At 34.5% G+C, this 17,543-nt stretch overlaps 1 protein-coding gene and 1 pseudogene across 3 annotated transcripts; one reads left to right on the top strand and one right to left on the bottom strand.

Moving 5' to 3' along the window:
* Positions 1 to 1,590: 1,590 nt before the first annotated feature.
* On the top strand, positions 1,591 to 3,919 carry LOC113313781 (UMP-CMP kinase 3-like). Of its 3 annotated transcripts, none has more exons than XM_026562568.1 (8): positions 1,591 to 1,841; positions 1,987 to 2,038; positions 2,122 to 2,242; positions 2,472 to 2,628; positions 2,785 to 2,865; positions 2,980 to 3,087; positions 3,189 to 3,257; positions 3,508 to 3,919. In XM_026562568.1, exons 1-7 carry the CDS (start codon positions 1,779 to 1,781, stop codon positions 3,243 to 3,245), a joined length of 639 nt encoding a protein of 212 aa, XP_026418353.1. In that variant the 5' UTR covers positions 1,591 to 1,778; the 3' UTR covers positions 3,246 to 3,257; positions 3,508 to 3,919. The 3 variants fall into 3 exon arrangements, with proteins under 3 accessions (XP_026418353.1, XP_026418352.1, XP_026418354.1); XM_026562567.1 differs by having other exon boundaries at positions 3,511 to 3,917; XM_026562569.1 differs by having other exon boundaries at positions 1,592 to 1,808; positions 3,511 to 3,914.
* Positions 3,920 to 8,813: 4,894 nt separating this feature from the next.
* On the bottom strand, positions 8,814 to 15,000 carry LOC113313083 (annotated as a pseudogene).
* Positions 15,001 to 17,543: the final 2,543 nt, after the last annotated feature.

The following is a 17,543-nucleotide window of genomic DNA, read 5'->3' as shown; positions in this document are numbered from 1 at the left end:
TGAAAAGGTCTCAGATGTATCATAATTCTTGAGATTAACGAGAATCCTTCTCTTCATTAACTTGTTCTTGTATCTCTTTCTTGTGCTCTAAATTCTTTTATTGATCTAAGAACCATTTCTTGGAAAGGAAAATCAAGGCAAAGGAAATTTGAAGCCAAATAAGAAGATAAACAAAGGAAACTCCGTTCATAAGCGCATTGATTGGAAGTTATGTGAAATGAAGAAGATAAACAAGATGAAGAACATTGTCCCATAATTTTATTTTTAAAGTTTATATTTTAAATTATTATTGTCTAATTTTATATCTTGACTACTAATAATTAGTTTGAAGTTTATATTAATTCGAAAATTTGACTCATATTATTGAAAATTAAGCTTATATTTTATTCTTAATACAGTCTTACATTTCAACTTTAACTATAAATAAGAAAAATATTAAAACTTCTAAAAACTTCTAATAAAGTTGACAATTTGGAAAATAAACTTTTAAAGTTGACAATTAGAAAATTAAAACATAAACATTGGATTATATTTAGGTAACACTCTAATCTCAAAACAACTTCCCTATTGGAAGTCTTTCCGCATCAGCGGCGAAACTCCATCCGACTCATTTGTTCAATGTCCATCATCGTTTCACCACCCATCATGTTTCGTCCCGCTTGCATTACTGAAGAAACATAGTTAATGATTTCCTTATTCAACACAGTGAAGCGGTGACTCAACACGCTCACATCTCGATTACTGTTGAGGTTCATTGTTTCTTTTTCAAATTTCACAAATAAGTTTTCCCAAAATGTCATGGCCTTGGAATGCAGCATCAACGATAAGACAATCATGGCAAAAAAAAACATAATTTCTGCAAATACATTCATCTCTCGGAGTTGTAAATTTTGGACTCCGCCTTTTTTTTTTTTGCACATTGGCTATTTGATTTTAGGCAACATGTTGGTTTTCTATGAACTCAGGCATGTTCATATTTTAGTCATGCTCTTTGAAAAATTGAAAGAGTGATGAAAAGTATGGAAGATATGTGAGATTGAGAAATTCTACAAAGATTTAGAAATTCTGGTGTGAGTTGAAATGAATTTGAAGTTGAGTATTTATAGGAGGAGAAATTCTTGATTGTTGAATGAAAAACAACTTAGCGATGTTCTAAGAAACGAGCGTCGAAAACACTAGCGCTGACGTCTCTCTAACTCTTGAGCATTGAGATGACCAGCGAGCGATGAAGTCTCTATCGCTCACTGAAAGCTCCATCATGTGTGCCTAAATGGTGTATTTGGGTACCAGGAAGTAAAGTGGCAAATCATAGTTTTTGACATGTGCATTGGAATAGGCCTACAAAATGCACATACAACAAGAACAAAACGAGTGAGGACATAACTATTGAATGATAAAATGACAGCCGGCTAAGAGCTCTTGATAAACAACAAGTGGTAGTGGGTCCCACCTATTGCCAGTCCTAGGATTGAAAAATCCATATAGGCAGTAGACAAGGGTGTTGTTCACCTAGGTTAAAAGAATGGTAGATATATGAGCAAACGTTGCAACTCAAAAGTGTAGTAGAAGTTGAACAAGAAAATTGTGAAGATATCGTGTTTTCCAGAAACAGAAATACTGAAACAAACTAAAGAATTGTATAAGATCTACTCTCTTTTTGCTCCTCAACTCTTCTCAAAAAATAAAAATAAAATTAGGGTTCTATAGAAACTAAAAAGTGGGTTTTCTCTGTTTCATCTCATTGCAACTCTCAGCAGTCTTTGTTATTGTTAGGGGGTATGGCGACTAGTAGCATGAAATCAAAGCAGGTACGCACAACCAAGCTCTCTCTGATACATAATGTATGTTTGGTTAGTTTTGTTTTGCCTGATTCATAGTCGGTTTTTGCTTACACAAGTACAAATTTGTGTTGGAGTTTCATGGATTACCAACAGATTATGACAGTGTCCTGATGATTTTTGCGTTTTCTTGTTTTGATCATTCCAGGAGAAGCGTAGAAGCAGCTTATCAGATGATGAACTTATAATCTTCGTCTTGGGTAAGTTGCTAATACTTGCTGAGTTAGAATAATCGATTAGTGAAGCGACAAGTATCTGAATTGATCACACTGTTGTGATTCAGGGGGTCCTGGTAGTGGAAAGGGGACACAGTGCAAGATGATTGCCCAAAGGGATGATCAGTTCTGCCATCTTAGCGTTGGAGATCTTCTTAGGCTAGAACAGGAATCAGGTTCCAAGCATGGGTAAGTATGCAATCTGGTTTACTTGACTTACACACCTTGTTTACTAACCCAAACCACCGGAAAGCATTTTAATGGTTGTCCAGTTCGTTTATTCTGCACTCGTGGTGCATTACAAATGCTCCTAATGCAGTACTATGTAGTTAGATTTACTGATTTTTGTTGCTCGGATATTTCCCGACTCATTGTAAATATTTAAGTGTGTGCATCTATAACGCGCTTGTTACTGTAGTACCATGATTAAGAACTATATCAAGGAGGCAAAGCTCGTCCCTTCAGAGATTGTGGTTGACCTCATACTACAGGCCATGAAGAGAAGTGGCAAGAAAAAGTTTCTAATTGATGGGTTCCCTCGCAACGAAGAAAATCGTGTTGCGTTTTATTCTGCTGTAAGTCTTTGTTTGTTCTGATTGCACACAATCTCCTCAGGAAATTTGATTTCATTGTGCCTACAACTACATTTGTGTACATTTATCAAATACGATTGTTTAGATTATAGAACTGCTTTTATGTGTTATTTATAGACATTTCAATTTACTTAACAGTGTCAACTAAAGCCAAAATTTGTGCTTTATCTATCTTGTTCCAAAGAGGTCATGGTGCAACGTCTTCTTTGTAGACAACAGGTTAGAAGGATCCATGCAGCTTCTGTTTCCTTGATTCATTTGTTTTAAGAAGTTTCTATCTTTATAAAGTTCTTTTTCCATTGTTGTTGCTAATGTTGCTTCCTTCCAATGAAGGGTAGAGAAGATGATAATATCGAAACAATAAGGAAGCGGTTGAAGGTTTTCGAGAACTCAAGCCTCCCTGTAATTGAATATTATCGCAGTGTGGGAATACTTCAAGAGGTAATCTTTACTTGAACCTGTCAAGTTCTCTAAAAAGGTTCCTAGTTACGCCTATTTGTGTAAGTGTTGCCTGCAACAACTTATGGTCACTTCTGTCACAGATCAATAGTGAGATGCCTGTGGAGGAGGTTTTTAAGGAGATCGCACAAGTTTTTTGAACTCTTGGAAAGGTAGATGTTGTTGTATACTTCCATTGTATATTGATCTTGATCATGCATGGGATTTGTCTAAGGTCCTCTTTTGTATGTTTAGAGTATGTACAGAATTAAGGAATTCTTAAATTTGGGCTTTTGCGGGAATTCCAACTTGTTCAGTTTTACCAAACATGAGCTTTCAAGTTTCAACCGACCTTTAAAATGTTATAGCCTTTTGTTTTTCTCTGTGTTTTTAGATGTCTAATTATTGAACTTTTCTCTGCAGCAGAGCTGGAGAAAATTTTGTTTCTCCGGGGAAACGCTATGGAACTGGAGTTGGATCAACCTGATTATGGAGAGTGATGCTCAAACATCAAAATGCAATAAGGCTACTTTTAATGAGACCTGCAGTACAATGATTTAGATTAATCATTTCTTATTTTCTCTCTAGATTCTCAAACTGTTTGTTTAACTTTTCACCATGTTGTGCAATGTTTTAGGATTATCAGTTCTTAATTTCCCTCATTTTTAAGTATACTGGGTGCCTAGGGAAATTACATCCCAAGCTAAGCAAGGATGATATAGATATCCCTGCTTTAGGAAGACAGCATTTCTAGTTCCGTGACAGATACTCCACTCTACCATACTTTATCCAGAAATCCTTTTTAGTCATGTTGCTAGGGACAAAATTAATAATCTGTTCAGGACTGAGCTGTTCAACATGCGCTGTACAATCCACCTTTGAATCTGGTGGTGTAGATGGTTTCCTAGAATGGGTGCACCAGTATGTCTGGTGGACTTAGTAATGTTTCTTTCACTTCTCCCCCGTCAGATTCTCAATTTCCGTGTATAACTAGAACAGCTTGAATACTGAAATCAAGGACTGCTGTTCCTCTTTTTTCTGGACTTCGAAATTAACTAGTAAGAAATATATTCATAAGTCATAACTGAAGAAGTGCTTTGTATTTCTTCCCAAGTTATTTTTGGCAGAGAAATAAGCGACTGATATGAAAGTGTTGATTCATTCTCAGGGACTCCTGTGGCAGTTCAGGAAGTAACCTGCTCATGGTAGCTTTGACAGAATCAACCTGCTGGAAGGTTTGTATCGAAGATAACAAACAAGAATTGGACTTGTAATTTACCAGAAACAAAGATATTCATTTCTAGTAATGGAGCGTATTACAAGATAACAAACAGACAGCCCACACAAGTGTGGTTTTTAGGACTCGATGACAACCATACGTGTGGCATTATTATGATCCTACAAAAGAGAAACGAATAAAAATCATAAATAAGAAACTTAACATCAACGAATCATATTAAAAGCAAAGTTTCGATTCTTACGATTGTCTCTTAGATGGTATGAGCCCAGGTGCTCTTATAACCAAATATAAATTTGCAGCCATCTTTAGGTTCTCCTCTAGCTTTCCTACCACGAAGACGTTCCAGCTGCAAATGTTGGGGGGAGGGGGGAATGTCTCTCACTGGGTGCATTTGGACCTGACTTCTTCTTCTTAGCCAGTACAGTCGGTTGATCCTGATGCTCCTCCTCCTCCTCCTCATCATCATCATCTTCCTCATCATCACCACCACCATCACCTTTACCATCATTACCATCATCACCATCATCATCCTTCCCATTACCACTACCACCACCATTTCCATCATCCTCCTCCTCATCCTCATTACTTTCATCCTCCTCCTCCTGAATCTCCAAATCCTCCTTACCATCACTACGACCTTTTTATCATCATCATCATCAACAACATATTCACCCCCCGTAGGAATTTATTCTTGTTCATCTTACTCATCACTTGCAGAAGCAAACACAACAGGAGAGGATGAAGTCAACGAATCCGAAGACTCATTACCTTTATTTATGGGTTCACGGATAGAGAAGGCTACCTCACTCTGTCGTTTTCCGTGTAACTGACCGGAATTTAAGTATTATCATGGCGAGGAGTTCTGGAAGGGGGAGTTACCAAGGGATTCTTATCTTTTGTCTTGCTACAATAGTCCAAAGACAAAAAAGAAAGGTACTGATGAGACATCATTTCTATTGTCTAAAAATAAGAGTCGTCAATAAAAAATAATAAACATAAACAACCCTTTTACACAATTGACGACTCCAAATTAGCCCATGACGATTCTCAAATACATAATGACGACTCTACTGTTTATAAATGACGACCCTTCTATTTTTTTGAACAGAATAGTAGTTATTCATCATATAGAGTCGTTAAGGTTTATAAAAGGGTCGTCACAAAAGAATCGTTATTGGTTTTAATTGACGACTCCTATATTTTTTTTGAATAGAGTGGTAGTTTTGCATAGTGTAGATTCGTTGAGTTATAAAATGAGTCGTCACCAAGAATCTTCATCGGGGTACTTACAAAATGGACGACTCTAATATAGGGAAAAATATTGGAAAACCTAGTTCTAGGGTCGTTATCTCCTACAGCCTAATGGTTAACGATTTTTCATTGTTTCAACATGCAGATGAAAAATCGTTAAGGAACAAAAACTTTGTATTGACGATCCTAGAACTGAAACTGCAATTTTGCTGTTAAAAATAAAAAATTTCAATCATCATATCAAATCAAACGCAAACCCAAGTTAGATTAGGGGTTTTTAGTTCACATACCTTCTGATTGGAGCCATAGGTTTCTCCAATTCCGCCTGATTCGGTTTCTCTCTGGTTCTCACATAAACCTTAGCGTTTACCGCTTCTAATAGATTAAGGATTTGAAATTCTTTTCTAGCTGTCGTCTTGGTACGTGCCATATTTGTGGAAGAAATTAATCGTCGATTAAAGTTTTCACATGGACGATTATGACGATGAATCGTTTGAAAAAAATTTCTTCCTCTGAGTCGTTAATGAAGATGGAGAGGATAGAGAGAAGGAGGGGAGGAGGAAAAGGGTTACTAGGATTAAATAAAAGTGTTTTTGTTTAGAGATGAAATGAAATTGAGGGCCTAGGATTAAGGGTTAATAAGATTTTTAGATTATTAAATACAAAAGGGTAAAATGGTATTTTCACCACCACTTTGTAAGCACCCAATCTTATTTTATTTTGTGGGGATAAAATAAGTGAGGCCCCTAATTGTTATTTGGGGTCCCCCAATTAATCGGTGTTCTTTATCATATGGAAAAAACAATATCCCATAATGACATCTTTTGGTCCACATCATGCAGAAACATGAGTATGTTTTATTCTTCCATTGGAGTTGTTCTAAAGGAGACACATTTTGGAGTGTGGATGTCAGTAAAAAGGGTTGTTGTATTGTTTTCTAGCAAGTTTAAAACGTCAATATAATATACAAATTTGGAAAGATCCTTGGGTGACAAATCAACTAGGACATCTTATTTCTGCTTCTGATAACCCTCCAGAAAATATTTAAAGGGTATCTGATTCAATTTCTTATGAGACTAACAGCTGGAATGTCAACTTATTACAAGATCTTTGTCTAACTAATATGGCGGAAGTTATTCAGGATATCTACATCAATGCATAGAATGAAAATGAATCTCTAATTTGGTTACCAACAGTTAATGGAAAATTTTCTACTAAGTCTCATTACAAGTTTTTTTTAAGATAATTCCCCTTCAACTTCTGCAAAATAATTTCTTGCGTGGAAGAAATTTTTGGTCCTTCACCAACATCACCTCTAAGATCTCACACTTTCTTGGAAACTGCTTCACAATATTTTAGCAGTGAATCAAAGTATTAATAGATTTAATGTTCGTTTATGTAAATATCCGATATGCAAAGGATTATAAAGGACGTAACAACATATAATTTTAATAACTTGATAGATTAATAATTCTGGTGTACACAGCTTCATGGATTTATAACCTATTTATATTGCTCAGATCACCAAGAGTTCCAAAAAATAAAAAAGCTAAACAGATTCCTAAGAAAGCAAAAACTCCTAAACATAAAAATAATTCTAGAACAAACAAAGTTCTAAATCTAGTGCATTCATAAACTCAACAAACTTTTATAAACTTAAAACTTGTCTGTCAAGTAATATTCCAAATCTTGTACAACTTCAAATCATAGTCTTGGTTAGACTTGATTTCCAACAACCTCCCTCAAACCAAGATTATGTAAACTAGTCATTCCAAGTCTTTCACGTAAGTTATCAAAGACATCAGCTTTCAAGGCCTTTGTAAAGATGTCTGCAACCTTCTCAGAACTAGGACAAAAATTCATAACTGCTTCTCAATTTTTGACTAACTCACGAATATAATAATACTTTATATCAATATGCTTTCTTATTCCATGAAAAACGAGATTCCTTGTAAGTACAATAGCTGAGTTGTTATCACATACTATTATAGTTGGATTCACATGTTCGTGATTCAATGAACTTAACATTCTTCTTAGCCACACAACTTGAGTGGAACAAGAAGTTGTAGCTACATATTTTGTTTCTGCTGTAGACAATGCAACCACTTGTTGCTTCTTTGATGACCAAGAAAAATACCTTGATCCCATATGAAAAGCAAACCCTGAAGTGATTTTTCTTTCATCAGTATCATCAGCCCAATCACTATCAGTGTAACCTAACAATTTTGCATTCTTTGAAACACCATGAAATATTCCTAAATTAATTGTACCTTTCACATACCTTAAGATACACTTTGCTTCTTGCATATGAGATTGATATGATGATTCCATGAACCTACTAACAAGCCCAACTCCATATACAATGTCAGGTCTTGTACAGTTTAAATACTCGAGACTTCCTACAAGTTGTTTAAAATATGTAAGAATAATAAATTCTCCCTTTCCTTCTTTCTCTAACTTCAGTCTTTCTTTTACTGGATTTATAATATCTTTAAAATTACTCATTTTCAAACGATCAAGAATAGTCTTTGCATATCTTTGTTGTGATATAAAAATGCGTTTATCAGATTGTAAAACTTCAATCCCAAGAAAATATGACATTAAACCAAGATATGTCATCTCAAATTCTCTGATCATGGCCTCCCTGAATTCATTGATCATCTCAGTATTCTTTCCTGTGAAAATAAGATCAACCACATAGAGATAAACTATGATCTGATTTTCTTGAGCATTTGACTTCACATACAAAGTATGTTAGTATGAACATTTCTCAAAACCCTTTTTTTAGAAAATATGTATCAATCCTTGTATACCAAGCACGTGGTGCTTGCACCAAGACATACAGAGCTTTGTTTAACTTGTAAACTTGATTCTCTTTCCCTTCTCTAATATAACCAGCTGGTTGATCAACATAAACTTCCTCTTCCAACATACCATTTAAGAGAGCCGACTTCACATCCATCTGAAAAATCTTCCACTGATGTTTTGTTGCTAAGGCTATGATCATTCTAACAGTATCTGGCCTTGCAACAGGTGCAAATACTTCAAAATAGTCAATACCTGGTTTTTTATTATAATCTTTAGCCACAAGTCTTGCTTTAAGACGTTCTATTTCACCACCTGGTCTATACTTTTTCTTGTAGACCCACTTAACACTTATGGATTTCTTTCCTTCTGGTAAAGATGTAAGTTTCCATGTGTTATTTTTCTCAATTGCTTGTATTTCAACATCCATGGCTTATCTCCACCCTTGATTTTTAGAGGCTTCTTCAAACTCAACTGGATCACAATCTCCAAATAAGGCCAAATTCGCTAATTCTTCATCTTCTTCATTATCTCTAGTTATAACATAATCATTCAAATGAGATGGCAAAGTACGATTACTAGCTGGTCTTGTTTCTTGCTGCAAAGTTATATCAACTCTTGCTTCACCTTCAAACACTTCAAATGGACTTTCTTCTTCTTCATCCACATAGAAACTATGATTTTGTTTTAAATTAATAATTGATACCATCCTGGTAGAGTTAGTAAATAAATAAAACGAAAATAAGATTTAAGTTGGTCGTTTAGCTTTTTTAACCACCTATTGGATGGTCAATACGGTCAAACAAAATCAAAATTTAGCACCAAACACAAAGGCCTGCCATTTTATAGGCACTCACACAAAAATTCCAAAAGAAAACTATAAGTGCGGACCTGGGAGTACGAAAAATCATTATGTCAAATAATTGCGTACGATTCGGTATAATAATTATCACTTTGATTCAAGTCGTAAGAATGAATCGCGTCTTCTGAGAACGGTGAAGATTTTTCACAATGATGTGATTCTTGACTGACTACTTTCCTTCGACTAGTCAGTTTACATTTCAAGTGGAAAAACATTAACTTATGACTCATGGAGGTTATAACTCATGTCCCATGGCTTGGTGAACTATGTTCTAACCACTGGGTCAACTCCCAAAGTTCGAAGATTGGAATTGAGAAATAAACTAAAACCCAGTGCGGGAATCATGGTTAAGATTAAGAAGAACACAAACTTCAATGATAAAAGTATAGAAAATAAATATAGAGTTTCAAGAACGAACCGAAGGAAATTACCTGAAGCTGTTCAACAGGGAAATGGTCGTGGAGAATCACTTCTTCCCCGATGTTTTCTTCAACCATGCTCTTGTTCTTCTGCTGCTCCATCTCTCAAAAATCAAAAACTCACACGAATCGAAAAGCGTCTACTACTTCTTCTACTTCGTAGAAATGGAGATTCTCTGTGAGTGAAGCGCCAAAATGGGTTGGTTTTAAAGGAGAAATAAACTCCTAAAATATTCTTCTGTTCATTAAAAATAAAATTTTCCAAATCCCAAAATGACCTTATAGAATGCTTCATCCCAAGTTTTGTACACCCAATTTTTTGATATGATGCAGCGCGTAGGTGGAATGTCACGATCCTCTAGAGTCTGTTTTTGTGCAAAAGATTTATAGTGGGTTCCGAGTCACTTTGAAAGGTAATATTGTAGTTTCAACACCCTTTTCTTCTAGTTGTTCCCTGTTTATGCAGTCTGCAAAAGATCCTCCTACTTCAATTGTTTTTCATGTAAAATCATTCAAAGTTAATCCAATTCAATATATATTTATTGGAAGATGCATAGTTAGGGCTATGGACATTATCATTCTTAGGTATGTAACATGTTTTTCAAGTTCTCTGTCCATAATCTGTAAACAGAGAACTTGAAAGGTCAATATATTATAATTTGTAGTTGACATGTTTGCAAAATCGAACTATCTATTTTGCTGTGTAGATACTATTTTGTTTCTTTTTTTGAAAAGTGATTTTGCATATCGCTTTCCATATATTCCATATAACAATACTATATAATTCTATCCATTCTAATATACTTTCCCCTTTGTTTTTATCATGAAACCAATCATTTAGCCATTCATGAAAACAAGTTTTTCCATCTGCTACATAGTTGATATCAAAATTTAGGTGCATCCATACCTGTACTGTAAAATTATATTTGAGAAAAAACTGATATAAGGATTCCTCATTCTCATTACAAAGATTGCATTTAGTATTAATGTTTGGGAGAATCGCAATTACTCTCGTACCGGTTAGTAAGTTTGAATTTGCTGCTTTCAGATGAAAAGTTTTATGGATGAAATTACCTTTCCATATCTTGTCCCAGTTTCCATTGTTGTTACTATTACTATTTATTGACTGAAATCACCTTTTTCCTTTAAATTCTAGTGAGCAATGTCTTCCAAATCATTTACAAGGATACTCATATCTAGAATTATACTTATTGTGCTATCATCAAAGCAAATTTTTAGCTTGTGTTCATCCCATATTTTATGTTTATTGTGGAAAATGACATACCTTTTTCATGTTTGAAGTACCCGTACTTGGTTTATGTAGAGGAGCAATGGTATTTGGGATCCAATTATCTTAATGTCAATAAACTTTTTATTTCCTATTTCCCATGTACAATGTTTCTTAATTTGTTCAACCCCCGTAAGAATCCCTTTCCATACCCAACTGTCTCCATTTTTTGGTTTAGGATTGATATGTAGTATATCACACCGTGGATAAAAATTTTCATTTAATATTTTAGCCCCTAATGATTTTGTTTTTTCTTTTAGTCTCTACCCCATCTTTGAAATCATTGCTAGATTAAAGCTTTCTATATTTTGTATGTCTAATCCACCATCTTTCTATATTTACACATTGACTCCCATGTTTTAAAGAAGATGCTTTTTTTACCATTTGTATTCTTCTCATTTACATTCTTTCCCAACCAATAATCTCTTTGAAGATTAAAAAGAGTTTTACAGATCTGTTTTGGAATGCTAAAGCAGTTCATTTGATAAACTGCAAGAAAAGATGTTACATTCTTAACCATAACTGTTCATCCAACACTATTTACATTACTACCATTCAAGCCTTTTAAGCGTTTGGTCGTGTTTTTTATTAGGGGTTCAAAGCTTTTAAATTTTGACGTGTTAGTAAATAACGGAGATCCTAAGTATTTATCATTCAAAGGAATTGAATTTACTACTAGTATTTGCTTGACTCGGATCATTTTATCAGGATCGGTTTTAGGGCTAAAGAAAACCTCCGATTTACTGAGATTTATTAGTTTGACCAGAATTTGTTTCAAAGTCTTTAAACAGAGACACCATTTTGTGACATGTTTTTATTTCAGCTTTGCAAAATATGATGCAATCATCTGCGAAAAGTAGTTGACTCACAAATTGCATATATCTGAAAGTTTTGATGCCTTTCGTATCTCCATTTTCTTCAGCATTCAGAATTGTCTTAAACATAACTTTCATACAAAACAGAAATAGATAGGGAGATATGATCTCACAGTCTTAATCCTCTTGTTTTCTTAAAAGAAAAAACTCACTAAAGCTTCTCCAGAAAGCTTCTCCGAAACCAAGTTTTTCGAAATCCCAGAAATGACCTCCTTGAGGATGTTTCAGCCTAAATTCTATACACCCAAATTTTGGATATAATGTGGCGTGTACATGGAATGTAATGATCCTCTGTAGAATCTGATTTTGTGCAGATTTTCTAAGGAGTATTCATATGACATTCAAATGCTCCTGTGATATAAGAATTTTGATATGTTTGTCATTTACTGAATGTAAACTTTGGCAGTCTTTTGAAACTTGTCAACGCTGAGGTGAGGTGATTTTTCTTTCTTTTCCTAGTAGCATATGCGGTTGTAGGTAATAAACTTCTTTTGAGGTTTAAATTTTATTACGAACTTTGGGCATTGAGCTTTAGAAAAACAAAACAAAACCTGGAATGTAGCTAGGACCATGACTAAAAGCCGACGTCTATGAAACCTTTTGAGGTGAATGTGTGCAACTTGTGTTGAATTGTCTTTGTGCTTTATCTGAATTTAGTTCTCATTACCGCTGAAAAGAATAACTATTCAAAATGTAAGATGTTACTTGGTGACTATCCTTTTAACAAAGAGGTTGCATTAAATGATGAGATGTAAACTTTAAGTTACATAATTTAACCCACTACCGCAGAAATGTTTTGATTACATAACTTTAATGTAAGATGTTACTTGGTCTAATATGACTATTGAATGCATCTTCTAGTGCCTATGAGTTCATTTAAGAATATAAGTAAATACATTTCCGTAGGATTTTTGATAGTCAATCAATAACATATGATTCATTTGTTTAACCAACCTTGGCACGTCTTGCTAGAGAAGATAAAATTCCATTTTTTTCTCATCCGAATAAGATTCAAAGGATTCATCCCCAACCTGTATAGAATTTGATCTGTTAATTACGTTCCTCAAACACCTAAGCAGAAATAATTAAATAAATAAGAGTGATATTTATCAGATCTAGCTCGCCGATCTTTTCAAAAATATATGGTAGACCTGTAAATAACTCAAGTTAGCAAGCCACTTCTGTAACGTCCGATTAGGCTTGGAATTTATTTTGGATAAATAATTTAATTGAACGAAACTATGAGGTAGAGCTAAATTCTTATTTATTTTGATACAATATTATAATAAATGGTTACTCATCTGCGAGAAGAACCAAATTTTCCTTCTTACAGAATTCCACAATTACCCGCTGGTTTTCCTCTGCAAGAACGTATGAAATCTTTAAGAAACTTGTAACAAACGTCAGCAAAGGCAGGAAAAATCCTCGAGAGGTTTTCTGCTGGGGATGACTTAAAGGGATAATTGTATGGAAAGCAATTGATTGTTGTTGTTATACCTGACCAGTTGGATTGCCTGGATTTATCACTACCAAGGATCTAACAATGATGCCTTTTGATTGGCCATCTTCCAACTGTTTCTTAAGTTTAGAAACTTCCAACCCCCAACCAGTAGCTTCATCGAGATAGTAAGGCACCTGCAGAAAACAAATTACACAATCACTAATTTGTCATGAGACTATAACTAGACAATCTGACATCATGTTTTAAAACGCGTCTTGACACTGATTACTTGAGTAGCACAACACTTCAACTTTCAAAAAAGATTATCCTATGATGTGCGTGTAGAAACATACAAAATAAGCACCATGCAGAGCAATTGAGGCAGAGTACAAAGAGTACTGAGCAAAGAACACCATCTTTCTCTGAGCTGATCATCATATGAACCTGAGATGCAAACAAGGAAACAAATATAAGATTTTCTGCTAATCCAATTTTTTAAATACATTTAGGAGAGGTAAGATCTTGTATTAACTGCACCATCAGTGAGAAATATGTCATTCGGATTAGCAGGGAAACCATCCCGACAGCAATTCCAGCAACCACGTAAGCACTTAACACCCTGATATTGGAGGAACAGGACATGACAACCATGTTAATCATTAAAAAAATCTAGAGTTCAATATAGAACAATAAAGATTGTTATCCTTACCTGACTATGACTATAAGCACCAGTTGCTCTTCCTGGCATCTGATCTAGAATTTTCCAAGCTCGTTCTATGGAATCAGCACTGAAAATAAAAAAGTGGAGGACTTGAAGCTCATTGTGTTGCTCAAAAGGACTTAAACAAAGAAAGAGAATGTGAAATCCATTTAGGAACTCATTTTCAAACTAAGAGAGGGATTTAGTAAATTGCCACCCTGGAACTGTAACTAGCTTAAGGTGGTATTTTCATGCAAGACTTTTATTTACCTGAACAAGCCTTGTGTTTCACTTTTATCCAAAATGACTGGATGATCGCACAATGCAGCCGAAAAAGTAGGCGTGTAAACAACCCTTAGATTAGATATACTTTTGTATACATGAAAAAGAAGACAGTTAGCTGTGAGAATGGACAAACCTCTCGGAAGAAGGTAATTGGCTGCTGGCCAAGAGATTGAGGATTTCCAGTATTACAGTAAAGTATCTGTGTAACAAGTGGACAATCAGATGCTATCAGTTACAGTAATTGAAAGAGGATAAAATAAGTTTGCCCCATAAAACAATAGAAAGCTCTAAACAAATTTGTACATAAGGAACATGATTCATATGAATATAAATATCCCAACCTCCTCTAAATGTCCACATATAAAAATAATAAACATGATTGAATAAGAGATGATTATCTCATCAAAAGGATGAGATCCTGGGATTTCTTTTATCTCCTCTTGTATCCGCTGCATAAGAAGAAAAAGTAGCATAAGTGATTACATATTCAGCTAGCCAGTTAATCAAGTGGCATAAAGCTATTAAAGGATCCATCCATCAGAGTGTTGGGTGTGTGTTCAGTAAGTAAGTGTTAAGTGTTGCAAATGCATGAATGATACAAACCTGTGCTTAATTGACGATGGCTCCACGGACGGCATACTCACACTGGAGAACCTCAAGTAAGAGGAGAAAAAACAACAACAATAAGAGAGTAATAACTATGGAGGACTGAGTATAAAAATAGAACCGAGGAGACAAGTGAAGATCCATAGATAGAGATACAAAGTGTAAACACACTACTAGTCTATTCTATTGCTGTTTGTTAGAGAAAACAAAGATGCAATTAGCTCTTTTAAGTATGCATCGCATTATTCTAACTACATCAGATACACAATAGATAATGTAAGTGTTCTTTTCTCAAGGTGTTTGCATTGCAACCATTTTTTAATAAGTTTTTTTGTTTAGTTTTGTTTTTCCTTGTGAATAAGTTCACATAATTATGCGTTGGTTAACAAAACTCTAGCCGAGAAGTAGAATATGAATTTTGAAAAGGCATAGAGAATCTTGTTCATAATGCTGAGATCGATTCTAAGCTAGGAACTTTTGTAATGGATCCTACTTCTCTCAATGTACAAGTGTCTTCCCAATGTGAAATACCGGTGGTTGATGTGCAGTTTGATTTATGGTATTTATTTTTCTTTTCTGTTTTTTATATTCTTTTTAAAATATTTTTTTAACTTAAATGTGAAGTACACATATATTTTTGGGAACCAGAAACATTAAAGTGAACCACATTTGACATCTCAAAGTGCTCTTTCTGAAAATAATAGTGGATACTTTCCCAGGAGTATGATTAATATATGTCATCTCCAACTGGTAATAATAATTATAAGTTGTTTTTTCAATCACATATGATTCATGGTGTTATATGCCCTGGAGAGTTTTTTCCAAGTGAGTTGCTTTTCTTCTCGTGTGCATCCCCTTCCATGTATACCTTTGTAGTTATATTTTCTTGCAAGAAGTGAGGATAATATTGATTATGTAATAAAGTTCGCTTACAATTGAAATTTTACATAGTTAACAAAATGTACATGCCAGGTACACATATGCATATGTAATTGCGGGGTACACATCCATTTATGTAATCCTATTTTTTATCATTTAAGTTGGTTGTATGGTCTAATTTTTTAATATGTTTTATAATTATGTTCCTTTTTTCTGTTCAGTTAACCTAATTCCATGGATATTTTTGTCCAGAGATTTAAGCATTTTGAACTCGGGAAAGATAAGAAGGGAAAATAAACATCTCTATTTTAGGTTGTGGTGGCTATTTATAGGAATCTACTTTACGTATCCAGTATCTTGTTATTGTCCAACCTTAATTAATTATATTTTAAGTTTGAAATACTCTTTGGTTGATTATACGAAATGAAATACATACCTAATAAGTATACAAATAACTACCAATTATTGTAAATAAAATGAATGATAGAGCAGTACTTGTGTCTTCCGTATGTTTTTTGATATATTATTGCTCGTTATATTAGCTAGTAATATGGATGTGTAACTTCTGAGTGCACAAACTATACGTGGATGTATATATAACTACTAAGTAGACATGCCAATTCGTTCATGGGTGGGTTGGATATGTGTGGCTTGAGTACGTATATGGATTGGATCAGAAAGAATGATTTTTTGGGGACTAGCCCATTTTGATGGGGGACTACAGACTACTAGCATTTGTTTGGGTGGATATTAGAAGTAATTTTGAGTCACCTCTTATCCATATATTTATTTTAGTACCAAAATTACTCTTTTTGATTAAGTTAGTGTAATGATTAGTGAGTTAATTAATAATTAGTGAGCTTAAATTAATAAGTTGATTTTTTTCAAAAGAAGAATTATTGAGAAGGAGAAGAAATAGATGAAGATGAGGGTTTTGGAAGAAAAGCATTAGATCTTTTTCTTTAAGAGCCACAACAAGGGTATGATGTTTTGGGTACTCACGGATACTTCAAATTTAGTTAATGGTGCTTGAATTGGCCAAAACATTCCTAAAAAGGAACAATTTACAAATTGATTTCGGTTTAGTTAAAAAAGTTCGGCTACGACATCTGAAGAACAGGTAGCCGAACTCATCTGCAAGTGTAGAGGAAAAAAAAGTCGCGACATAGCCGAACTTTTAGTTCGGCTATGTCGCGAACAAAAAAAAGTTGCTATGTAACCGTACTAAAAGTTCGGTTGGGATTTTTTTTTTGCGAGGTAACCGTTTTCTAAAAGAAAAAACTCCATTAAAGCTGAGTTCGGCTATTTCGACAAACTGTTTCACATAATTCCTAGCCGAACTTCTCTCTGCAACTTCCATTTTCAACTCATTTTTGATGATTACTTCTCATTTTTTCAACCAAAAACGAATGACAAGTAATGGGTTTGTGAGAGTATCTTCGTTAATGATTTAAATTAAGCTACATATATAGAGGTGGTGGTGGTAGTCGGAGGTGGTGGCGGGCGGCGATGGTGGTTATATATACATACATATATATATATAGGTGATTATTAGGTTGGCTGTAAATTAAATTAGCTTAAGGATAGATTAGTCATTTCCACATTTTAGGACATCCCTTATAATTACAGGGTGGACATTCCTATCACAAAGTAGTTCCCCACCAAATTGGGCTAGTCCCAAAACATCATTCATCAGAAATGCACACCCATTCGCCTTGAAGGCTCTTTTTAGGCATACCTAAAAATTTCTAGGCATACCAAGTGAAGAAAAAAAAGGATGCCAAATAACAAAATCAGAAAGCCCCTTA

This window comes from Papaver somniferum, chromosome 9 (genome assembly GCF_003573695.1).
Source record: "Papaver somniferum cultivar HN1 chromosome 9, ASM357369v1, whole genome shotgun sequence".
Classification (NCBI taxonomy): Eukaryota; Viridiplantae; Streptophyta; class Magnoliopsida; order Ranunculales; family Papaveraceae; genus Papaver; species Papaver somniferum.
This window is presented reverse-complemented; position numbering and strand designations above follow the sequence as displayed.